At 40.2% G+C, this 26,841-nt stretch overlaps 1 protein-coding gene across 6 annotated transcripts in view; it reads right to left on the bottom strand.

The window, feature by feature from the left end:
- The window catches only part of CEP70 (centrosomal protein 70), a 93,355-nt gene extending 66,735 nt beyond the window's left edge, over nt 1-26,620 (bottom strand). For 3 of the 6 annotated variants that reach the window (XM_060099620.1, XM_060099623.1, XM_060099626.1), the window contains exons 1-2: nt 26,554-26,596; nt 24,532-24,628 (exon numbers count right to left, since the gene is read on the bottom strand). In XM_060099620.1, coding sequence (XP_059955603.1) covers nt 24,532-24,540 — 9 coding nt within the window. In that variant the 5' untranslated portion in view covers nt 24,541-24,628; nt 26,554-26,596. Of the gene's footprint in view, nt 1-24,531; nt 24,754-26,553 lie in introns of all 6 variants that reach the window. The other 3 variants (XM_060099621.1, XM_060099622.1, XM_060099625.1) reach the window with 3 other exon arrangements.
- Between the last annotated feature and the right edge of the window lie 221 nt (nt 26,621-26,841).

Below are 26,841 nucleotides of genomic sequence, written 5' to 3'. Positions count from 1 at the left end.
AACACTCCCTAACACCATACACAAAAACAAGCTCAAAATGGATTAAAGACCTAAATGTAAGGCCAGAAACTATCAAACTCTTAGAGGAAAACATAGGCAGAACACTCTATGACATAAATCACGGCAAGATCCTTTTGGACCCACCTCTTAGAGAAATGGAAATAAAAACAAAAATAAACAAATGGGACCTAATGAAACTTCAAAGCTTTTGCACAGCAAAGGAAACCATAAACAAGACCAAAAGACAACCCTCAGAATGGGACAAAATATTTGCAAATGAAGCAACTGACAAAGGATTAATCTCCAAAATTTACAAGCAGCTCATGCAGCTCAATAACAAAAAAACAAACAACCCAATCCAAAAATGGGCAGAAGACCTAAATAGACATTTCTCCAAAGAAGATATACAGACTGCCAACAAACACATGAAAGAATGCTCAACATCATTAATCATTAGAGAAATGCAAATCAAAACTACAATGAGATATCATCTCACACCAGTCAGAATGGCCATCATCAAAAAATCTACAAACAATAAATGCTGGAGAGGGTGTGGAGAAAAGGGAACACTCTTGCACTGCTGGTGGGAATGTGAACTGGCACAGCCACTATGGAGAACAGTATGGAGGTTCCTTAAAAAACTACAAATAGAACTACCATATGACCCAGCAATCCCACTACTGGGCATATACCCTGAGAAAACCATAATTCAAAAAGAGTCATGTACCAAAATGTTCATTGCAGCTCTATTTACAATAGCCAGGAGATGGAAGCAACCTAAGTGTCCATCATCGGATGAATGGATAAAGAAGATGTGGCACATATATGCAATGGAATATTACTCAGCCATAAAAAGAAACAAAATTGAGTTGTTTGTAGTGAGGTGGATGGACCTAGGGTCTGTCATACAGAGTGAAGTAAGTCAGAAAGAGAAACACAAATATCATATGCTAACACATATATATGGAATCTAAGAAAAAAAACTGTCATGAAGAACCTAGGGGTAAGATGGGAATAAAGACACAGACCTACTAGAGAATGGACTTGAGGATATGGGGAGGGGGAAGGGTAAGATGTGACAAAGTGAGAGAGTGGCATGGACATATATACACTACCAAACGTAAAATAGCTAGCTAGTGAGAAGCAGCCACATAGCACAGGAAGATCAGCTCGATGCTTTGTGACCACCTAGACGGGTGGGATAGGGAGGGTGGGAGGGAGGGAGACGCAAGAGGGAAGAGATATGGGAACATATGTATATGTGTAACTGATTCACTTTGTTATAAAGCAGAAACTAACACACCATTGTAAAGCAATTATACTCCAATAAAGGTGTAAAAAAATGTACAAACAATAAATGCTGGAGAGAGTGTGGAGAAAGGGGAACCCTCCTACACTGTTGGTGGGAATGTAAATTGATACAGCCACTGTGGGGAACAGTATGGAGGTTCCTTAAAAAGCTAAAATATAGAGCTATCATATGATCCAGCATTTCCCCTCCTGGGCATATATCTGCAGAAAAACACAGTTCGAAAAGATACATACACCCCAGTGTTCATTGCAGCACTGTTTACAATGGCCAAGACATGGAAGAAAATCTAAATGTCCATCAATAAATAAGATGTGGTATATATAAAATGGAATATTACTCAGCCATTAAAAAGAATGAAATAATGCTGCTTGCAGCAATATGGATGGACGTGGAGATTATCATACTTAGTGAAGGTAAGTCCAACAGAGAAAGACAAATATCATATGATACCACTTATATGTGGAATCTAAAAAAAATGATACAAATGAACTTATTTGCAAAACAGAAAGAGACTCATGGACTTAGAGAATGAACTTATGGTTGGGGGGGCAGGGATAGATTGGGAGTTTGGGACTGACATGAATACACTGCTATATTTAAAACAGATAACCAACAAGGACCTACTGTAAAAAAAATTTTTTAATCTAATATCAGTATGAGGTCATGAATTTAAACATATTTTATGGATTTCAGTTCACTATTATTATTGAAGCTTATGTGGTCTCAGTTCTGCTCCAAACCTGAAATCATCCAATTCTTCAAGATCAGGAAGAGATGATTCTGGGAAGATGGCAGAGTAGGAAGCATCAGGAATGAGTCTCCCCAACTAGAAAAAAACTTCACTGGCATAATCTGTCTTATTTTAACTATTTTGGAACTCTGAGTCTATTGAGGCTTGCAAATTCCACTAAAGGATTAAATGATGATTTGTGGTTAATTTCAGTCTATTTCACCTCTCAGCAGGGTAAAAGTTACCTATTCCCCACCCTCAGCTTTAAGGCAGGCAGCTGTGCACAATGTACCAGGAGCAGGTTATACCCAGTTTGTGTGAGTCAGGGTGGGCAAAAAGGACCTTGTCCTCTAAATTCTGGGGTTCTGTGATCTGACTGATTGCTGCTTCTGATCTCAGAGGAGCAGAAAAAGAGGCAGGGGTCTCATTGTATTTCCTCCCATTGTTATAAGCTCCTCTCACGCTGGTTAAAGTGACTTACAGGGGATTTAAAGGAACATTGTCCTTTTCTTCTCTTCATTCTTCTCTTTTCCCCTTTTTGAAACCATACATGTAAAAACTAGGACATTTAAAAGCAAATGCAGGGACGTCCCTGGTAGCACAGTGGTTAAGAATCCGCCTGCCAGTGCAGGGAACATGGGTTTGATACCTGGCCTGGGGAGATCCCACATGCCGTGGAGCAACTAAGCCCATGCACCCCAACTGCTGAGCCTGCACTCTAGAGCCCACGAGCCACAAGTACCGAGCCCAGGCACCACAACTACTGAAGCCAGCATGCCCTGGAGCCCACACACCACAACTACTAAGCCCACATGCTAAAAATACTGAAACCCATGCACCTAGAGCCCGTGCTCCACAACAGAAGCCACCACCAATTGAGAAGCCCACACAGCACAACAAAGAGTAGGTCCCACTCACTGCAACTAGAGAAACCACACATGCAGCAATGAAGACCCAATGCAGACAAAATTTTAAAAATAATAATTCAGGGCCTCCCTGGTGGCGCAGTGGTTGAGAGTCCGCCTGCCGATGCAGGGGATACGGGTTCGTGCCCCGGTCTGGGAGGATCCCATGTGCCGCGGAGCGGCTGGGCCCGTGAGCTATGGCCGCTGGGCCTGCGCATCCGGAGCCTGTGCTCCGCAACGGGAGAGGCCACAACAGTGAGAGGCCCACATAACGCAAAAAGGAAAAAAAAAAATAATAATAATAATAATAATAATAATAATTCAAAAAAATAAAAGGAAATGCACATATGGGAAATTAGAAAGTCAGTGCACATGCCCAAGTAAGGTGTAGGCTAAAAAAAGACCTTACGTTTATACCTCAGGCTGATCCTCAGCAGACAGACAGCCATGACGATTTAAAACAGACAAACAAACAAACAAACACAAAACCCAGAAAACCCTGGTGAAGGGAGAGAACCTTATGTGCAGACATACCAAATTATTAGAGTGAGATGTTCAGTTTTCCACAAAAAATAAGGGGTACAAAGAATCGGAAAAGTATGGCCCATTCGAAGGAAAAAAACAAGTCTACAGAAACTGTCCCTGAAAAAAAAGAGCTGATGGCAGAACTACTAGACAAAGATTGTAAAACAACCCTCTTAAAAAGATTCAAAGAACTAAAGGAAGATGTGGAGAAAAATGAAGAGAAAATATATGAACAAAATGGAAATATCAATAAAGAGATGGGAAACCTAAAAAGAAATCAAAAAAAATTCTGGCGTTGAAAAGTACAATAACTGAAATGAAAAATTCGCTAGAGCCATTCAAAGGCAATTTGAACAGGCAAAAGAAAGAATCAGTAAATGTGACAATAAGACAATAGAAATTATCGAGTCTAAGGAACAGAAAAAAAAAAGACTGAATAAACTTGAACAGTGTGGGACTTCCCTGATGGTCCAGTGGTTAAGAATCCACCTTTCAGGGACTTCCCTGGTGGCACAGTGGTGAAGAATCCACCTGCTAATGCAGGGGACACAGGTTCAATCCCTGGTCTGGGAATATCCCACATACCACGGAGCAACTAGGCCCATGCACCACAACTACTGAGCCCATGTGCTGCAACAACTGAAGCCCGCAAGCCTAGAGCCTGTGCTCTGCAAGAAGTCACCGCAATGAGAAGCCCATGCACCACAACAAAGAGTAGCCACCACTTGCCCCAACTAGAGAAAGCCCGCGTGCAGCAACAGAGACCCAATGCAGCCAAAAAATAAATAAATACATTTTTTTAATTTAAAAAAAAAAAAGAATCCATCTTGCAGTACAGGGGATGCTGGTTCTATCTCTGGTCAGGGAACTAAGATCCCACATGCTGCAGGGCAACTAAGCCTGCGTGCCGCAACTAGAGAGCCAAAGTGCCACAACTACAGAGCCCACGGTGCTTTGGAGCCCACGCACCACAACTAGAGAGAAGCCCAAATGCCACAAGCCTGCATACTGCAAAGAAGAGCCCGTACACTGCAACAAAAGATCCCACTTGCCGCAGCTAAGACCCGACACAGCCAAATGCATAGCACAGGGAGATCAGATCGGTGCTTTGTGACTGCCTGGAGGGGTGGGATAGGGAGGGTAGGAGGGAGGGAGACACAAGAGGGAAGGGATATGGGAACAGATGTATATGTATAACTGATTCACTTTGTTATAAAGCAGAAACTAACACACCATTGTGAAGCAATTATACTACAATAAACATGTAAAAGAGAAAAAAACAGATCCGACACAGCCAAATAAATAAATAAATATATAAATATATTTTTTAAAAAGTGAACAGTGCCTAAAGGACCTGTGAGACACCATCAAGCAGGCCAACATACAAACTGTGGGAGTCCTAGAAGGAGAAAAGGGAGAGTGGCAGAGAGAATATTTAAAGAAATGATGGCTGAAAACTTCCCAAATTTGTTGAAAGATACAAATATGTATATTCAAGAAGCTCAACAAACTCCAAGAAAGGTAAACTCAGAGAGACCTACACCAGGAAGTATTATAATCAAACTTTTGAAAGACACAGACAAAGAGAGAATCTTGAAAGCAGCAAGGGAGAAGTGACATATCACGTACAAGGAATCATCAATAAGATTACCAGCATATTTCTCAACAGAAACTTTGGAGTCCAGAAGGTAGTGAGATGATACATTCAAAGTGCTGAAAGAAAGAAATTGTCGATCAAGAATCCCATATCTGGCAAAACTGTCCTTCAAAAGACAGAACAAAATTAAGACATTCTCAGATAAACAAAAGCTGAAGTAGTTCGTTACCATTAGACCTGCCCTACAAGAAATGGTAAAGGGAGTCTTTCAGGTTGAAATCAAAGGACACTAGACAGTAAATTGAAGCCATATGAAAAACTAAAGCTCTCAGCAAAAGTAAATGGCATGGTAAATACATGGGCAATTATAAAAGCTACTATTATTATGACAAAGATGTGTAACTCCACTTTTTGTTTTCTACATGATTTAACACATTACTGACCAGGGGATTTTTGTAGAAACTAACGTCTGTGGCCATCAATTTGTTATGCAAGTGAATACAGAAACACCCGTGTTTGAGTAAATATCAACAACTTTTTTTGCACTTAATGTATTTATTTGAAACTTTGTACATGTCTTACTAAAGCATTCTATTATTTCGTTAGAGTGTGACAGGGAGTTTAGCAGGCACCTCTGTGCAGGGGAACAGAACATTTATTACAAATACACCATGTTTCATTGCACTTTCCCCTGGAAGAGCAGACTCTACACTTTCTGGTAGCATTTTTTTTTTTAGTCCTGTGGGGATTATTTCCTCTAGGATATGTTCTTTTATTTTACCTGAGAGTTGACAAGGTGGATCTTTGTGCAGGGACTCCTTTAGAAATGCCACAAGAAGGACCAGGCGCAGGACTACCACTACATTCACCAGAATGGTCAGTTACCCATTCTCTAGTTACTGCTAACAAAAACTGCTTGTAAGTAATTTTATTCTGTGCCTTAAGGCTACAATAAATTTTAAATGCACTGAATAAACTGCAATTACTCAAATAGAAACCCACTTTCTTACACCATTTTCAAGTTTTCCAGAGGATACTGAAGTTTGCCAGATATTGATTGGATCAATCAACTATGTTCATACGTTATACTCTAATACACAAGTAGGCTTACTTATCTGATGGCCAGTCCTCCTGTCTTCCTTTCCTGTAGATGTTATGGAGGCACCATGAATAGTTGTCACCATGCGGACTAGCTTCTTGTCTTTCCATATAAGAATCACTTCTCCCTTCTGTAAGAATGTCATTTCTCCCCCTGTAGATTTTTAGATTTCTCCTTTAATTCATTTGGTAGACCACAATTCTCTCCTATGGTCCCACAAACTCTGGTTTTACTTTTCAACAATATTTCAGATGTGGACACACTGTTGTAATAATTGTCTTAGTAAATATGGTGCCATAAATCAAGATAAGGTTGTAGGACCCATAATATTGTTTCTTGCAGTTTCTTTCCTTCACCTGTGTAAATCTCAAGGTTGCACAGATATCCGATTTCACTTTCACTAACCATCCTGACCAAAATTTCATATTTTGTAAGTTTTCCGGGATTATAGGTTTTGAAACTGAGCCATCCTCTCCACTTTATGATTGCCTCATCAAGTGATAGCTCTTGTTTGGGTATTATAGATCGATTGAAATTTTGGTAGAAAATAATCCAAAAGAGGTTTAACTTTTGAAATTCTGTCTGCAGGAAGTGGAGTTTCTGGGTTATCGTTCAAGTGAAGAAACGTCATTATTTGTTCAAACCTTCTTCTCATCATAATCTTTGGAAAGATAGGTGTTTCAAAGTAAGGGATCAATCAACCAATATTCTTTCCAGTGTGACTTTCTTATTTGCCCCACCAAAATTATTAATCCAAGAAACTTCTTCATGTCACTATCAGTTACATCAGTCCATTTTGAAGCTTTACCACACTTTTTATATGATTTTTCATTCTGTTGGTGATACAAGTTTGTCTGAGAAGTGACTAACTCGAAAAAGTAGTTACCAAAAATTAATTCTGTTATTTCACTAACACTTTGCAGGTTATTACACTCAATAGTTACACCTGACACATCTGTAAGTCTTCTAATTTTCGTGAAATGTTGTCTTCAATCCACTCTTCTGTAGAAGCAAAGGAGCATTCTCCAGCACCATGAGCTTCATTTTCACTTTCTGTATCAGAATCAATCACTAAGGTTTTTTGCCTTTTCGTTGGCCTAATATTCACATAGTTCTTCAGAATATGGTCCTGATTTAGACTATCATCTTCTGTGACACTAGTATATACGTCACTTGGAAAATCAGAGAAAGAATCTGCATAAATTCATTGAAAAATTCTTCTTCACTCAAAATTTCATGACGCGTCATTTTTGAAAATTTTACCATAATAAAATTGCATTTATAATATACACAAGATTGGAACAAAAACCTAAAGGAGCAAAATGTGAATGATAATGACAATCATAAGTTGTAAAAAGAACCTTTGATCAATTTTAAGTTCTAACAGCTTGGCACAGTGATGTTAAATTGTATCACTCTCTAAAAACATATTGATACATCTCCAGTCAATAACATTTGGGTAACAAAAGACACATTAATAAGTCTCCAGTCAATATTGTGTTAAGAAACAGATAATTTTTTAAAAAACAATCATTAGTCTAAAAGCTAATATTATTGTAACTTTGGTATGTAATGTCACATCTCATTTTCCACCTAATTTAGGAGACTAGGGTCTTCCCTGGTGGTGCAGTGGTTAAGAATCTGCCTGCCAATGCAGGGGACATGGGTTCGAGCCCTGGTCTGGGAAGATTTCACATGCCGCGGAGCAACTAAGCCCGTGCACCACAAATACTGAGTCTGCACTCTAGAGCCTGTGAGCCACAACTACTGAAGCCCGCACACCTAGAGCCTGTGCTCTGCAACAAAAGAAGCCACTGCAAGGAGAATCCTGCGCACTGCAATGATGAGTAGCCCCCACTCTTCGCAACTACAGAAAGCCCGCGCACAGCAACGAAAATCCAATGCAGCCAAAAATAAAGATAAATAAAAAATAAATGAGACTAAATTAATTTAAAATAATTATTAATTTATGTTTTGGGGCACACATGTATAAAGATGTAATTGTGCAACATCGACAACTAAAAGAGGTGGGGGAGTGTTATAATTTATAATGTTAAATGTAATCTCCATGGTAACTGCAAAGAAAACAGTGATAAAATATATAGAAAAGGAAATGAGAAAAGTGAAGAGAAAAACATTTCACTACAAAAAAATCAACTAAACACCAAAAGACAGTAATACAGGAAATGAGGGGGAAAAAAAGCCATAAGATATTACAAACAATAGCAAAATGACAGAAATAATCCCTGTGAGTAATCATTTTAAATGTAAATGGGTTAAACTCCTGAGAGAATGGCAGAATGAATTTAAGAAATCCAACTACATGTATCTAAAACAGGACCCACTTTAGATCCAGCAACACAAAGACGTTGAAAAGTGAAAGGATGGTAAAAGATATTCCATGAAAATAATAACCAAGAGAAAGCAAGGGTAGCTATATTAGTATCAGACAAAATAGACTTTAAATCAAAAAAGGTTACTAGAGACAAAGAAGGACATTACATATTAATAAAAGATTCAATACAGCAAGAATATATAACAGTTACAAACACTTACGCACTTAATAACAGATCACTAAAACATATGAAGTAAAATTGGACAGAACTGAAGGAAGAAAGAGTTCTACAATAGTAGTTGGAGACTTTAACACCCCATTCTCAATAATAGATAGAACAACCAGATAGAAGAAAAGTAATGAAACAGGAAGAAAAGTAACAAAACAGGATGTGACACAGTAAACCAACCAGATCTAATAGATTTATAAAAACACTCTGGGGAATTCCCTGGTGGTCCAGTGGTTAGGACTCTGTGCTTCCACTGCAGTGAGCACGGGTTTGATCCCTGGTCAGGGAACTAAGATCCCACAAGCTGCGTGGTGTGGCCAAAAACAACAACAACAACAACAACACTCTACCCAACAACTACAGAATACACAGTCTTCCAAGTGCACATGGAACATTTTCCAGGATAGACTATATGTTAGGCCACAGACTAAGTCACCACAAATGGATGAAGTTAGAAATCAATAACATAAATAAAACAAAAATTCATAAATTTATAAAAATTAAACAAACATTTGTAAATAACCAATGGATGAAAGAAGAAATCACAAGAGAAATTAGAAAATACTTAAGATATTAATGAAAATGGGGGGACCCTGGGAAGATGGCGGAAGAGTAAGACACGGAGATCACCTTCCTCCCCACAGATACATCAGAAATTCATCTACACGTGGAACAACTCCTACAGAACACCTACTGAACGCTGACAGAAGACCTCAGACCCCCCAAAAGGCAAGAAACTCCCCACATACCTGGATAGGGCAAAAGAAAAAAAGAATAAACAGAGACAATAGGATAGGGACGGGACCTGCACCAGTGGGAGGGAGCCGTGAAGGAGGAAAGGTTTCCACACACTAGAAGCCCCTTCGCGGGCGGAGACTGCAGGTGGCGGAGGGGGAAAGCTTCGGAGTAGCGGAGGAGAGCACAGCAACAGGGGTGCGGAGGGCAAAGCGGAGAGATTCCGGCACAGAGGATCGGTGCCCTCAGGCACACACCAGCCCGAGAGGCTTGTCTGCTCGGCCGCCGGGGCGGGCGAGGCTGGGAGCTGAGGCTCGGGTATCGGGTTTCAGTCGGAGCGCAGGGAGAGGACTGGGGCTGGCGGCAGGAAGAGAGCCTGAAGGGGTTAGTGCACCACGGCTAGCCCGGAGGGAGTCCAGGGAAAGGGTCTGGAGCTGCCGAAGAGGCAAGAGGCTTTTTCTTCCCTTTTGTTTCCTGGTGCGCGAGGAGAGGGCATTAAGAGGGCTGCTTGGGGAAGCGCCGGAGACGGGAGCGAGCCGCGGCTAAAGGCGCGGACCCCGGAGACGGGCGTGGGACGCTGGGGCTGCTGCTGCTGCCGGCGCCGCGGGGCCTGTGTGCGAGCGCGGGTCACTGTCCGCCCCGCCTTCCGGGGGGCCTGTGCACCCCGCCACTGCCGGGGTCCCGGAACCCGGGGACGGCTTTCCTGGGAAAGCAAACGGAGCGCTTCGGTCTGGTGCAACGTCACGCCGGTCTCTGCCGCCGCAGGCCCGCCCCACACTGCGCGCCCCTCCCTCCCCTCTGCCTGAGTGAGCCAGAGCCCCCGAATCAGCGGCTCCTTTAAACCCGTCCTGTTTGAGCGAAGAACGGACGCCCTCCGGCGACCTACGCGCAGAGGCGGGGCCGGTCCAAGGCTGAGACCCGGGAGCTGTGGGAGCAGAGACAGGGAAATCTCTCTGTGCAGCCTCGGAGGCAGCGGATTAAAGCTCCACGGTCCACTTGATGTGCCCTGCGTCTGTGGAGTGCATGAATAGACAGCGAGTCATCCCAAATTGAGGAAGGGGACTTTGAGGACAAGATTTAAGACTTTCCCCCCTTTTCCTCTTTTTACAACGAATTATCCCAAATTAAGGAGGTGGACTTAGCAAGATTTCAGACTTCTCTCCCTTTTCCTCTTTTTACAACGAAGTAACCCAAATTGAGGAGGTGGACTTGGAGAGCAAGATTTTTGATTTTTCCCCCTGCTCTCCTTTTGTGAATGTGCATGTGTATTCTTCTGTGTAAGATTCTCTCTGTATAGCTTTGCTTCCACCATATGTCCCAGGGTTCTATCGGTCCGTTTTTTTTTTCAATAATTACTTTTAAATTTTAATAACGCTACTATATTTCATACTTTATTCTATTTTACTTTACCTGCTCTTTCTTTTTTTCCTACCTTCCCTTCCTCCCTCCCTCCCTCCGCCCCTCCTTTCCTTCTTTCTCTCTTTCTTTCGTTCCTCCCTCCCTCCCTTCTTCCTTTCACTCTTTCTTTTTCTTTCCTTCCTCCCTCCTTCCTGTCTTTCTTTCCTTCCTCCCTCCCTCCCACCCCTCTTCCTTTCACTTTCTTTTTCTTTCCTTCCTCCCTCCCTCCCTCCTGTCTTTCTTTCTTTCCTTCCTTCCTCCCTCCCTTCTTCCATTCACTCTTCCTTTTTCTTTCATTCCTCCCTCTCTCCCTCCTTTCTTTCTTTCTTTCCATCCTTCCTCCCTCCCTCCTTTCTTCCTTCCTTCCTTCCTTTCTTTCCTTCTTCCTTTCTTTCTCTCTTTCTTTCTTCTACTAATTCTTTCTTTCTACTTTTTCCCCCTTTTATTCTGAGCCGGGTAGATGAAAGGCTCTTGGTGCTGCAGCCAGGAGTCAGTGCTGTGCCTCTGAAGTGGGAGAGCCAACTTCAGGACACGGGTCCACAAGAGACCTCCAGGCTCCACATAATATCAAGTAGCGAAAATCTCCCAGAGATCTCGATCTCAACACCAGCACCCAGGTTCAGTCAACGACCAGCAAACTACAGTGCTGGTCACCCTATGCCAAGCAACTAGCAAGGCAGGAACACAACCCCAACCATTAACAGAGAGGCTGCCTAAAAACATAATAAGGCCACAGGCACCCCAAAACACACCACCAGATGTGGACCTGCCCACCAGAAAGACAAGATCGAGCCTCAACCACCAGAACACAGGCTCTAGTCCCCCCCACCAGGAAGCCCACACAACCTACTGAAACAACCTTGGCCACTGGGGACAGACACCAAAAACAACAGGAACTACGAATCTGCAGCCTGCAAAAAGGAGACCCCAAACACAGTAACATAAGCAAAATGAGAAGACAGAAAAACACACAGCAGGTGAAGGAGCAAGATAAAAACCTACCAGACCTAACAAATGAAGAGGTAATAGGCAGTCTACCTGAAAAAGAATTCAGAATAATGATATTAAAGATGATCCAAGATTCTATTTCCAAGATCCAAAATCTTGGAAATAGACAAAATGCAAGAAACAGTTAACAAGGACCTAGAAGAACTAAAGATGAATCAAGCATCGATTAAAAACACAATAAATGAAATGAAAAATACTCTAGATGGGATCAATAGCAGAATAACTGAGGCAGAAGAACGGATAAGTGAGGTGGAAGATAAAATAGTGGAAATAACTGCTGCACAGCAAAATAAAGAAAAAAGAATGAAAAGAACAGAGGACAGTCTCAGAGACCGCTGGGAAAACATTAAACGCACCAACATTTGAATTATAGGGGTTCCAGAAGAAGAAGAGAAAAAGAAAGGGACTGAGAAAATATTTGAAGAGATTATAGTTGAAAACTTCCCTAATATGGGAAAGGAAATAGTTAATCAAGTCCAGGAGGCACAGAGAGTCCCATACAGAATAAATCCAAGGAGAAATACGCCAAAACACATATTAATCAAACTGTCAAAAATTAAACACAAAGAAATCATATTAAAAGCAGCAAGGGAAAAAAAACAAATAACACACAAGGGAATCCCCAGCAGGTTAACAGCTGATCTCTCAGCAGAAACTCTACAAGCCAGAAGGGGGTGGCAGGACATAATTAAAGTGATGAAGGAGAGAAACCTGCAACCAAGATTACTCTACCCAGCAAGGATCTCATTCAGATTTGATGGAGAAATTAAAACCTTTACAGACAAGCAAAAGCTGAGAGAGTTCAGCACCACCAAACCAGCTTTACAACAAATGCTAAAGGAACTTCTCTAGGCAAGAAACACAACAGAAGGAATATACCTACAATAACGAACCCAAAGCAGTTAAGGAAATGGGAATAGGAACATACATATCAATAATTACCTTAAATGTAAGTGGACTAAATGCTCCCACCAAAAGACACAGATTGGCTGAATGGATACAAAAACAAGACCCATATATATGCTGTCTACAAGAGACCCACTTCAGACCTAGAGACACATACAGATTGAAAGTAAGGGGATGGAAAAAGATATTCCATGCAAATGGAAATCAAAAGAAAGCTGGAGTAGCAATTCTTATATCAGACAAAATAGACTTTAAAATAAAGACTATTAGAAGAGACAAAGAAGGATACTACATAATGATCAAGGGATCGATCCAAGAAGAAGATATAACAATTGTAAATATTTATGCACCCAACATAGGAGCACCTCAATACATAAGGCAAATACTAACAGCCATAAAAGGGGAAATCGACAGTAACACAATCATAGTAGGGGACTTTAACACCCCACTTTCACCAATGGACAGATCATCCAAAATGAAAATAAATAAGGAAACACAAGCTTTAAATGATACATTAAACAAGATGGACTTAATTGATATTTATAGGACATTCCATCCAAAAACAACAGAATACACATTTTTCTCAAGTGCTCATGGAACATTCTCCAGGATAGATCATATCTTGGGTCACAAATCAAGCCTTGGTAAATTTAAGAAAATTGAAATTGTATCAAGTATCTTTTCCGACCACAATGCTATGAGACTAGACATCAATTACAGGAAAAGATCTGTAAAAAATACAAACACATGGAGGCTAAACAATACACTACTCAATAACGAAGTGATCACTGAAGAAATCAAAGAGGAAATTAAAAAATACCTAGAAACAAATGACAATGGAGACACGACGACCCAAAACCTATGGGACGCAGCAAAAGCAGTTCTAAGGGGGAAGTTTATAGCAATACAATCCCACCTTAAGAAACAGGAAACATCTCGAGCAAACAACCTGACCCTGCATCTAAAGCAATTAGAGAAAGAAGAACAAAAAACCCCCAAAGCTAGTAGAAGGAAAGAAATCATAAAGATCAGATCAGAAATAAATGAAAAAGAAATGAAGGAAACGATAGCAAAGATCAATAAAACTAAAAGCTAGTTCTTTAAGAAGATAAACAAAATAGACAAACCATTGGCCAGACTCATCAAGAAAAAAAGGGAGAAGACTCAAATCAATAGAATTAGAAATGAAAAAGGAGAAGTAACAACTGACCCTGCAGAAATACAAAAGACCATGAGAGATTACTACAAGCAACTCTATGCCAATAAAATGGACAACCTGGAAGAAATGGACAAATTCTTAGAAATGCACAACCTGCCAAGACTGACTCAGGAAGAAATAGAAAATATGAATAGACCAATCACAAGCACTGAAATTGAAACTGTGATTAAAAATCTTCCAACAAACTAAAGCCCAGGACCAGATGGCTTCACAGGCGAATTCTATCAAACATTTAGAGAAGAGCTAACACCCATCCTTCTCAAACTCTTCCAAACAATTTCAGAGGAAGGAACACTCCCAAACTCATTCTATGAGGCCACCATCACCTTGATACCAAAACCAGGCAAGGATGTCAGAAAGAAAGAAAACTACAGGCCAATATCACTGATGAACATAGATGCAAAAATCCTCAACAAAATACTAGCAAACAGAATCCAACAGCACATTAAAAGGATCATACACCATAATCAAGTGGGGTTTATTCCACGAATGCAAGGATTCTTCAATATACGCAAATCAATCAATGTGATACACCATATTAACAAGTTGAAGGAGAAAAACCATATGATCATCTTAATAGATGCAGAGAAAGTTTTCAACAAAATTCAACACCCATTTATGATAAAAACCCTGCAGAAAGTAGGCATAGAGGGAACTTTCCTCAACATAATAAAGGCCATATATGACAAACCCACAGCCAACACTGTCCTCAATGGTGAAAAACTGAAACCATTTCCACTAAGATCAGGAACAAGACAAGGCTGCCCACTCTCACCACTCTTATTCAACTTAGTTTTGGAAGTTTTAGTCACAGCAATCAGAGAAGAAAAGGAAATAAAAGGAATCCAAATCGGAAAAGAAGAAGTAAAGCTGTCACTGTTTGCAGATGACATGATACTATACATAGAGAATCCTAAAGATGCTACCAGAAAACTACTAGAGCTAATCAATGAATTTGGTAAAGTAGCAGGATACAAAATTAATGCACAGAAATCTCTGGCATTCCTGTACACTAATGATGAAAAATCTGAAAGTGAAATCAAGGAAACACTCCCATGTACCACTGCAACAAAAAGAATAAAATATTTAGGAATAAACCTACCTAAGGAGACAAAAGACCTGTATGCAGAAAATTATAAGACACTGATGAAAGAAATTAAAGATGATACAAATAGATGGAGAGATGTACCATGTTCTTGGATTGGAAGAATCAACATTGTGAAAATGACTCTACTACCCAAAGCAATCTACAGATTCAATGCAATCCCTATCAAACTACCACTGGCATTTTTCACAGAACAAGAACAAAAAAATTTCACAATTTGTATAGAAACACAAAAGACCCCGAATAGCCAAAGCAATCTTGAGAACGAAAAACGGAGCTGGAGGAATCAGGCTCCCTGACTTCAGACTATACTACAAAGCTACAGTAATCAAGACAGTGTGGTACTGGCACAAAAACAGCAAGATAGATCAATGGAACAGGATAGAAAGCCCAGAGATAAATCCACGCACATATGGTCACCTTATCTTTGATAAAGGAGGCAGGAATGTACAGTGGAGAAAGGACAGTCTCTTCAATAAGTGGTGCTGGGAAAACTGGACAGGGACACGTAAAAGTATGAGATTAGATCATTCCCTAACACCATACACAAAAATAAGCTCAAAATGGATTAAAGACCTAAATGTAAGGCCAGAAACTATCAAACTCTTAGAGGAAAACATAGGCAGAACACTCTATGACATAAATCACAGCAAGATCCTTTTGGACCCACCTCCTAGAGAAATGGAAAGAAAACCAAAAATAAAATGATGAACTTAATGAAACTGAAAAGCTTTTGCAGAGCAAAGGAAACTATAAAAAAGATGAAAAGACAACCCTCAGAATGGGAGAAAATATTTGCAAATGAAGCAACTGACAAAGGATTAATCTCCAAAATTTATAAACAGCTCATGCAGCTCAATAGCAAAAAAACAAACAACCCAATCCAAAAATGGGCAGAAGACTTAAATAGGCATTTCTTCAAAGAAGATATACAGACTGCCAACAAACACATGAAAGAATGCTCAACATCATTAATCATTAGAGAAATGCAAATCAAAACTACAATGAGATATCATCTCACACCAGTCAGAATGGCCATCATCAAGAAATCTAGAAACAATAAATGCTGGAGAGGGTGTGGAGAAAAGGGAACACTCTTGCACTGCTGGTGGGAATGTGAATTGGTACAGCCACTATGGAGAACAGAATGGAGGTTCCTTAAAAAACTAAAAATAGAACTACCATATGACCCAGCAATCCCACTACTGGGCATATACCCTGAGAAAACCATAATTCAAAAAGCAACATGTACCAAAATGTTCATTGCAGTTCTATTCACAATAGCCCGGGGGCTTCCCTGGTGGCGCAGTGGTTGAGAGTCCGCCTGCCGATGCAGGGGACACGGGTTCGTGCCCCGGTCCGGGAAGATCCCACATGCCATGGAGCGGCTGGGCCAGTGAGCCATGGCCGCTGAGCCTGCGCATCCAGAGCCTGTGCTCTGCAATGGGAGAGGCCACAGCAGTGAGAGGCCCACGTACCGCAAAACAAAACAAACAAACAAACAAACAAAAAAAAAGAAACTTGCACAATAGCCCGGAGCTGGAAACAACCTAAGTGTCCATCATCGGATGAATGGATAAAGAAGATGTGGCACATATATACAATGGAATATTACTCAGCCATAAAAAGAAACGAAACTGAGCTATTTGTAATGAGGTGGATGGACCTAGAGTCTGTCATACAGAGTGAAGTAAGTCAGAAATAGAAAGACAAATACCGTATGCTAACACATATATATGGAATTTTAAAAAAAAATGTCATGAAGAACCTAGGGGTAAAACGGGAATAAAGACACAGACCTACTTGAAAATGGACTTGAGGATATGGGGAGGGGGAAGGGTAAGCTGTGACAAAGCGAAAGAGAGGCATGGACATATATACACTACCAAACGTAAGGTAGATATATAGTGGGAAGCAGCCGCAGAGCACAGGGAGATCAGCTCGGTGCTTTGTGACCACCTGGAGGGGTGGGATGGGGAGGGTGGGAGGGAGGGAGATGCATGAGGGAAGGGATGTGGGAACAGATGTATATGTATGACTGATTCACTTTGTTATAAAGCAGAAACTAATAAAAAATAAATAAATAAATAAAGTAAATATAGAAACACTTCACCCCTAAATTTAAAAAAAAAAAGATATTAATGAGAATGAAAACACAAAACTTACGGGACACAGTGAAAGCAGTGCTAAGGGGAAAATTTATAGCTATAAAAGTTTACATTAAAAAATGTGAAAGGTCTCAAATTAACAACCTAACTTTACAACTTAAGAAACTAGAGAAAGAATAACAAACTAAACCCAAAGCTAGCAAAGGAAAGAAAATAATAAAGATTAATTAGAGCAGAAACAAAGGAAATAGAGAATAGGAAAGCAATAGAGGAAGTCAATGAAAGACAGCTGAAAAGATCAATAAAAATGACAAATGTTTAGCTAGATGAACAGAAAAAAGAGAAGATTCAAATTATTAAAATCAGAAATGAAAGTGGGGACATTACTATCAATTATACAGAAATTTAAAGTATAAAACAATACTATGAACAATGGTATGCCAACAAATTAGACAACCAAAATGAAATGGATAAATTCCTAGAAACACAAAACTTACCAAGACTGAATCACAAAGAAATAGAAAATCTCAGTACCACCTATAACTAGTAAGGAGATTGCATCAGTAATCAAAAGACTCCAAACAAAGAAAAGCCTTGGACCTGGTGGCTTCACCGAGAAATTCTACCAAAACATTTAAAGAACTACTAGCAATCCTTCTCAAACTTTTCCAAAAAATTAAAGAGGAGGGAACACTTCCTAACTCATTCCTGGAGGTTAGCATTACCCTAATATCAAAACCAGACAAAGACAATACAAGAAAAGAAAACTAAAGACTAATATTCCTTACACGCATCAATGCAAAAATCCTCAACAAAATACTAGTAAACCAAATTCAGCAGCGTATTAAAAGTATTACACACCATTTCCAAGTGGGAGTTATAGTTGGAATGTTGGAATAGTTCAACATATGAAAAGAAATCAATGTATTACATTACATTAATGGAATGAAGGAAAAAAAAACATCATCTCAACTGATGCAGAAAAAGCATTTGACAAAACCCAACACCCTTTCATGATAAAAATACTCAACACACTAGGAATAGAAGGAAACTAGCTCAACAAAATAAAAGCTATATATAAAAAAGCTACAGCAAACATCATACTCAATGGTGAAAGACTGAAAGCTTTCCAAGATGAGGAACAAGGCAAGGATGTACACATTCACCACTTTTTTTTTTTTTTGGAGTATAATTGCATTACAATGTTGTGTTAGTTTCTGGTGTACAACACAGTGAATCAGCTATATGTATACATATATTCCCTCCCTCTTGGACCTCCCTCCCACTCCACCCCATTCCCACCCATCCAGGTCATCACAGAGCATGGAGCTGAGCTCCCTGTGCTATACAACAGGTCCCCACTAGCTATCTATTTTACACATGGTAGTGTATTTATGTCAATCCTAATCTCCCGATTCGTCCCACCCTGCCCTTCCCCCCAACCACGTCCACATGTCCATTCTCTACATCTGCATCGCTATTTCTGCCCTGGAAATAGGTTCATTTGTACCATTTTTCTGGATTCCACATATATGAGTTAATATACGATATTTGTTTTTCTCTTTCTGACTTACTTAACTCTGGTTGACAGACTCTAGGTCCACCCACATCTCCAAAAATGACCCAATTTCGTTCCTTTTTATGGCTAACATTCCATTGTATATAAGTACTACATCTTCTATATCCATTCATCTGTCATTGGACACTTAGGTTGTTTCCATGTCCTGGCTATTGTAAATAGTGCTGCAATGAACATTGGGGTACATGTGTCATTTTGAATTATGGTTTTCTCAGGGTATATGCCCAGGAGCAGGATTGCTGGATCATATGGTAGTCCTATATTTAGTTTTTTAAGCCACCTCCATACTGTTCTCCATAGTGGCTGTATCAATTTACATTCCCACCAACAGTGCAAGAGGGTTCCCTTTTCTCCACACCCTCTCCAGCATTTACTGTTTTTAGATTTTTTGATGATGGCCATTCTGACTGGTGTGAGGTGATACCTCATTGTAGTTTTGATTTGCATTTCTCTAATAATTTAGTGACGCTGACCATCTTTTCACGTGCCTCTTGGCCATCTGTATGTCTCCTTTGGAGAAATGTCTATTTAGGTCTTCTGCCCAATTTTTGATTGGGTTGTTTGTTTTTTTGATATTGAGCTCCATGAGCTGTTTGTATATTTCGGAGATTAATCCTTTGTCAGTTGCTTCGTTTGCAAATATTTTTTCCCATTCTGAGGGTTGTCTTTTTGTCTTGTTTATGGTTTCCTTTGCTGTGCAAAAGCTTTTTAAGTTTAATTAGGTCCCATTTGTTTATTTTTGTTTTTATTTTCATTACTCTAGGACGTGGGTCAAAAAAGATCTTGCTGTGGTTTATGTCAGAGTGTTTTTCCTATGTTTTCCTCTAAGAGTTTTATAGTGTCTGGTCTATTTAGGTCTTTAATCCATTTTGAAAACTTCTGTGTATGGCATTAGGTATGGTGCTCTAATTTCATTCTTTTACATGTAGCTGTCCAGTTTTCCCAGCACCAATTATTGAAGAGGCTGTCTTTTCTCCACTGTATATTCTTGCCTCCTCTGTCATAGATTAGGTGACCATAGGTGCATGGGTTTATCTCTGGGCTTTCTATCCTGTACCATTGATCTATAGTTCTGTTTTTGTGCCACTACCATACTGTCTTGATTACTGTAGCTTTGTAGTATAGTCTGAAGTTGGAGAGCCTGATTCCTCCAGCTCTGTTTTTCTTTCTCAAGATTGCTTTGGCTATTCAGGGTCTTTTGTGTTTCCATACAAATTGTAAAATTTTTTGATCTAATTCTGTGAAGAAGGCCGTTGGTAATGTGATAGGGATTGCAATGAATCTGTAGATTGCTTTGGGTAGTACAGTCATTTTCACAATATTGATTATTCCAATCCAAGAACATAGTACATTTCTCCATCTGTTTGTGTCATCTTTGATTTCTTTCATCAGTGTTTTATAGTTTTCTGTGTAAAGGTCTTTTTATTCCATGTAGAATTGGAAGTTCTCACAAAGCAATTAAGCAAGAAATAGAAATAAAAGGCATCCAAATTGGAAAGGAAGGAGTAAAATTACCTCTATGTGCAGATGATATGATTTTATATGTAGAAAACCCTAAAGAATACACACACACACACACACACACACACACACACACACACAGAAAACTGTTAGAATAAATGAATTCAGCAAAGTAGCAGGATACAAAAATCAACATATAAAAATCAGTGCATTTCTACACACTAACAATGAATAACCCAAAAAGGAAATTAACAACTCCATTTACAACAGCATAAAAATGAATAAAAACGGCAGTAAACTTAACCAAGGAAGTGAAAGCCTTGTACAATGAAAAGTACAAAACACTGTTCAAAGAAATTAAACAGATATAAATAAATGGGAATATATCCTATGTTCATGGATCATAGACTTAATATTAAGACATCAATACTAACTAAAGCAATCTGCAGATTCACTGTAATCCCCAGCAAAATTCCAATGACATTTTTTGCAGAAATAGAGAACCCATCCTAAAATACATAGGGAATCTCAAGGGACCCTCAATAGCCAATACAATCTTGAAAAAGAAGAAAGAAGCTGAAGAAGTCACACTTCCTGCTTTTAAAACTCACTGCAAAGCTACAAAAATCAAAACATAGTGGTATTGGCATATAGACCAATGGAGGAGAATAAAGAGCCCAGATATAATTCCCCACATTTATTGTCAAATGGTTTTCAACAAGAGTACCAAAAATCCAAAGGGGAATGGTCAGTCTCTTCCTCTTCTGGGAAAACTGTAAAAAGAATGAAGTTGGGGCTTCCCTGGTGGCGCAGTGGTTGAGAGTCCACCTGCCGATGCAGGGGACACGGGTTCATGCCCCGGTCTGGGAAGATCCCACATGTCACGGAGTGGCTGGGCCCGTGAGCCATGGCCGCTGAGCCTACACGTCTGGAGCCTGTGCTCCGCAATGGGAGAGGCCACAACAGTGAGAGGCCCGCGTACCGCAAAAAAAAAAAAAAAAAAAAAGAATGAAGTTGGATCCTTACTTAAGACCATACACAAAAATTAACTCAAAATGGATCAAAGATCTAAATATAAGAGCCAAAACTATAAAACTCTTAGAAGAAAATAGGGTAAAAGCTTCACAATCCTGGATTTGGCAATGATTTCGTGGATATGGCATCAAAGGTACAGGCAACAAAAGTAAAAACAGACAAAATGGACTTCACAAAAATTTAAAACTTTTGTGCAGCAAAACATATTGTCAAGGAAAAAAGCTGTCTATTTGTAGTGAGGTGGATGGACCTAGAGTCTGTCATACAGAGTGATGTAAGTCAGAAAGAGAAAAACAAATACTGTATGCTAACACATATATATGGAATTTAAGGAAAAAAATGTCATGAAGAACATAGGGGTAAGACAGGAATAAAGACACAGACCTACTGGAGCATGGCCTTGAGGATATGGGGAGGGGGAAGGGTAAGCTGTGACGAAGTGAGAGAGAGGCATGGACATATATACACTACCAAACATAAGGTAGATAGCTAGTGGGAAGCAGCCGCATAGCACAGGGAGATCAGCTCGGTGCTTTGTGACCGCCTGGAGGGGTGGGATAGGCAGGGCGGGAGGGAGACGCAAAAGGGAGGGGATAGGGGAACATATGTATATGTATAACTGATTAAATTTGTAAAATAAAAAAATAAAAAAATAAAAAAGCTGTCAACAGAGTAAAAAGGCAATCCATGTAATGGGAGAAAATATTTGCAAATCATTTGTGATAAGGGATTAATATCCAGAATATATAGAGAATTCCCGAAACTCAACAACAAAAATTCTGATTAAAAAATGGGCAAGGAACTTGCACTTATCTAAAGAATATATAAAAATGCCCATAAACACATAAAACGATTTCAATATCACTACCCAATAGGTAAATGCAAATCAAAACTACAATGAGATACCACCTCATACCCATTAGGAGGACTACTATCAAAAAAAACAGATAGTGAGGATGTTGGTGAGTATGTGGAGAAATTGAAACCCTTGTGCACTGTTGGTAGGAATGTCAAATGGTATAGTTGCTGTGAAAAATAGCATGGTGGTTCTTCAAAAAACTAAATGTAGAATTGCCCTTATGATTCAGCAATTCTACTTCTGGGTATATTCAAAAGAATTGAAAGCAGGGTCTTGAAGAGATATTTGTACATCCATGTTCACAGCAGCATTCACAATAGCTAAAATGTGGAAGCAACCCAAGTTCCATCAAGAGATGAATGGATAAGCAATATATGGTATATCCATACAATGGAATATTATTCAGCCTTAAACAGGAAGGAAATATTTACATACGTTACAACATGGATGAACTTTAAGGACATTAGCTAATCACAAAAAAACAAATGCTGTATGATTCCACTTATACAGAAAGTAGAATGGTGGTTGCCAGGGTCTTGGGGGGATGGTGAGTTATTGTTTAACAGGTATAATGTTTCAGCTTTACAAGATGAAAAGAGTTCTGTGTGCAACTACAGATAAAGCTAGGATACTTATATCTACCTGTCTACTGAAAGGCCTCAAACAGTGACTGACTCAGTATCCCCTAGAATACAGATTATGATCTTGAAATGCTATTTCCTTCTTTAAAAAAACAGAGTTTCTTGAAGAAATGATGATTTCAGATTTGGGACAGAATTGATTTAAGATATCAGACAACAAGGAAGCTATTAAAGACTAGTAGGGTCGTATCAAAAGGATAGACTTGAATAGGTTCCCCCCAGCCAAAGATGAGACCACATGAGCTTTGATAATAATGATATTTGCAATGAACTGAAACACATAAAATGTTTCAATTCATGACCTCATACTTATATTAGATTTTTAAAAAGAATTGTCTCAAAAACAAAACAAAAAAATTGTCTTCAGAAGATAAAAAACCGATTCACTTTCTCAAAAATTGGTAAATAAATGGATAGAATCAAACACTTATGCTGCCTTTCCTAAAGGAATTGTACTGCTGCATATTCAAACGATACACAGAGGACTAATATTCCAACTAATAAGTTAAAAAGCCATGATAGAATTAGAATACCACTATTTTGCAACCTTCAATGAACAGATATAGGCATCAAGTATCAACAAGAAGAGAAACAATGAGACATTCCACACCTCCTATGGTCTTGGCAAACACCACCTAGAGAATTACCAAAGGGATTGAATCTGAGTCTGATCCAGTCTTGGATCCAGCTACCAATATATGGGAATTACCCAGGGCAGAGGAACATAATTAACTGTACATGAGTGTGCAATCTGCAAAATCCAGACTGTAGGATATACAGGTCAAATGACCCAAGTTCTTCATCAGATAAATTGTAAGAAAAGAAAGTAATAGGGAGAAAACCTACAGATTAAAAGAGATTTTTTTTAAATTTAATGACAAGACTGCATTATAGTGCTGAAGAATACAGATTTATGAAAAAACTTTTTTTAACACAAGGAAGCAACTACTATAAAAGTCAGAAGAATGGCTACTAATGGGAGTACACAAGTAGTTGTAATTGGGATGGAGCAAAGCCTTAACACAGCTAGCATGGTTCTTCACCCTGACCTGGGTGGTATCGTCTTTTAGTAATTCATTAAGCTACACATTTCTATGTATGCTCTTTTGTTTGACTTCATAATAAAAATTCATTTTTTAATAAAAAGATTTTGTTAAATAACAATAAAAGCAAAAGGAAAGGAAATACTAACTAAAAGAAGGCTGGTATAGCCAGAATGCCTAGGTTCGAATCATGGATTCTGCCACACAACCAAGAAAGTACTCACCTCTCTGTGCCTCAATTTCCTTATCATAAAATGAAGATAATAAAAGTACTTAGATCATAGGTTCTTGTGAAGATTAGGAAAGTTAATATAGAAAGGACAAATAGAACAGTGCCTGGCACACAGGACAGAAGTGGTGATCAGAGTTGGTGACCAGCTATCTGTGTTATCTTAAAAAGTTATTTAACCACTCTGGGCTTCAGTTTCCTTAACTGAGTTTAAAAAATCTGATAGGAGGGACTTCCCTGGCAGTTCAGTGGTTAAGACTCTGAACTTCCAATGCAGGGGCATGGGTTCGATCCCTGGTTGGGGAACTAAGATTCCCACATGCTGTGGTGGGGGTGGCCAAAAAAAAAATTAAAGTATCTGACAGGATTATGAGGAGGTCAAAAGGAAATATACATATAGTATTCCATAATTAGTAGATCCTTTCCACAGTCTCTCAACATCCAGAGAGAGTTATCTGTCACATTAGACATACCTCAGTCATGGCACATTCCTCTTGCACTTTTCACCTGGTCATTCAAGTTGATCTCAATGAAATGATCACTCAGTGACACCCATATCTGAAACTGGATCTTCATTTAAGTTTCAAAAAGAAAAAGAGACCCAAATCTTACAAAGTTCATCTCCTAGTAAGAATGGTCATGTGTTATTCCCAGAACAGGCATCCGTCGTACTGGTGGCAACCACTAAACAGAAACTGGAACAACTGAATTAGCTAATGGACTCTGATGCTCACCACCACGTGCCTTCACCCTTGTCTTCCTTCCCCTTATCTTTCCTGTCCCTGCTCTGTTGAAACATTTAGCTGGGAGTCCAATTCTATCATCATCTAGCATCAATTCTGATTCTGGCTTCAAAGGTAGAATAATTCTCATTGGCAGGGGTACTCTCAGATAGACAATACCACTGAACACAAAAAGCAAAGGCAGGGAGAACAACTTTCACAATTTCACCTGTGACCAAGCCCTCCTTTTCAGGAGTCCATACTGTGAAATTAATGTGCCAATAGTTTGCAGCTGCCTTTACCCCACTACAAGCTGTAACAGGACATAGGTCTGGAACTCTGAGTCAGAAGAGACCCAATGCTTCCCAAAGCCAAAGCAGAAGGTGCAGCTTGCTTTAATCAGTGACACAACACACCTAAAGTAAGACTGTGAGAATAGGAGTTGCAGGGTTGGAGTTCATTTGTACATGGCATAGAAAGCCAAGTGCAGAGAAGCAAAACACATTTCTATCTCCTTGCACTGAGGTCTCCCAAGAGTCCTTTGGTAACTTGCCCTTTATAGGTCTGAAGCCCCTGTAACATGCACCATAAATTAAAATGTAATTATTTTTCACTACTTTGGGGGGAAAAAAACTGGAGATAAAGCATGGCCAGTAGCTGTTCTTTCTCAAGTGAGTCACATCAAAATGTGCAATTAGCTTTCTCAAAAGTACATATGTCACTTTACTGTAATAAATGGAACATCCAATGCTTTCAAGGTCTCTATTGTCTATTAAATGCAAAAGCTCTATTCCAAAAATATGCCAACATGCTGTTTAACGTTCCTAAAAAGAACTGAATCTACCGCAAATAAGGAAACGGAATTAGCACTGGATCTCATCTCAACCAAATCATTCTGCCCTGCGAGAGGTTACATAAAGGGTCAGAACACGCCTCCAAGCAGAAGCTGCGGGCAAAACCCTAGTCAGCCACCTCTTCCCCAAAGTGGGGCGGGGAAGGCCCGCGTCTACTTGGCAATACCAAAAGTAAAACAACACAACAAAACAAAACCTCATACAGAGGAATGAAACCAATAGAGGTAATGCGTGCCCAGTGTTTTAACATTATTACGGTTAGAAAATAAAGTGGTACAAAAACCTGTTTGGTCTGCGTGTTACGGGTCTCTTAGCCCTGCAATATTTTCACCTCATTGATTTTCTTAATAAAATCAAATTAGGCTCCGCATAATGAGGCCCCTCCGATTCTGAAATGGGCCTAATAAACCGGAGGAGATACCTACTCTACCCGTCCGCGGAGCCCCCACCTTTTGCTACGAGCCTTCACTAGCCAAGCGACGTTCTCAGACACCTTGACAACTGCAAAGTGGAGGGGGTCGGCCCTAGTGGACGCTTGCGAACGGAGTAACTACAACCTATCCAGAATCCAGGCTGCGCCGGCAATCATTCCACGCTTCACACTCACTGACTCATTTAACCTTCTCAACCACCATGTAGGGCAAGAATTACCAGCTGTGTCCTACAACTGAAGAAACTGAGGCGCTGAGACGTTAAATGGGAAGCCAAAGATCACAAAGGGCGGGAAGCCAGACTTGAACCAGGTTTCTCAGGTCACCCCGCTCCCCCCGGCCTTTACACTGGGATTTTCATTGCTCCTCTCTGGGAACCCCAGCAAGGGTCAGTCTGACCACTCGCAGGGCGCAGGTGTGGTCAGTGCCCGGGGTTCCTCTGACAGGGGCTCCAGACGCCGCCTCTGTGCACCCCGAGAGCCGCTCACCTTCCTCAGCCGCCGCCGCCCTCCAACTGCGCGCCCAGCCCCGCCGGCTCAGCGGCCTCCGGCCCCGCCTCTGCACCGTTACCACGCCGTGGGAGGCCGGCCAATCGAGCCCGAGCGCGTCGAGCGGCCTGCCTGTGCTCTGGCTTAAACGCCGGGGCGATTTTCTCGGACCGCCCGGGGAGGCTGGGCCTGCCCCGCGCCCTCTGGTTGGCTCCGCTTCTGGGGGTGGGGCCTAACTTTGACTTAGACCTGTGTGTGTGCGGGGCTGGTTTTGTCGTCTGCGCCTGC

The sequence above is a fragment of the Mesoplodon densirostris genome, chromosome 5, assembly GCF_025265405.1.
Source record: "Mesoplodon densirostris isolate mMesDen1 chromosome 5, mMesDen1 primary haplotype, whole genome shotgun sequence".
Taxonomy (NCBI): domain Eukaryota; kingdom Metazoa; phylum Chordata; class Mammalia; order Artiodactyla; family Ziphiidae; genus Mesoplodon; species Mesoplodon densirostris.
The sequence above is the reverse complement of the archived record's forward strand: the minus strand, read 5'-3'. Positions and strand labels throughout refer to the sequence as shown.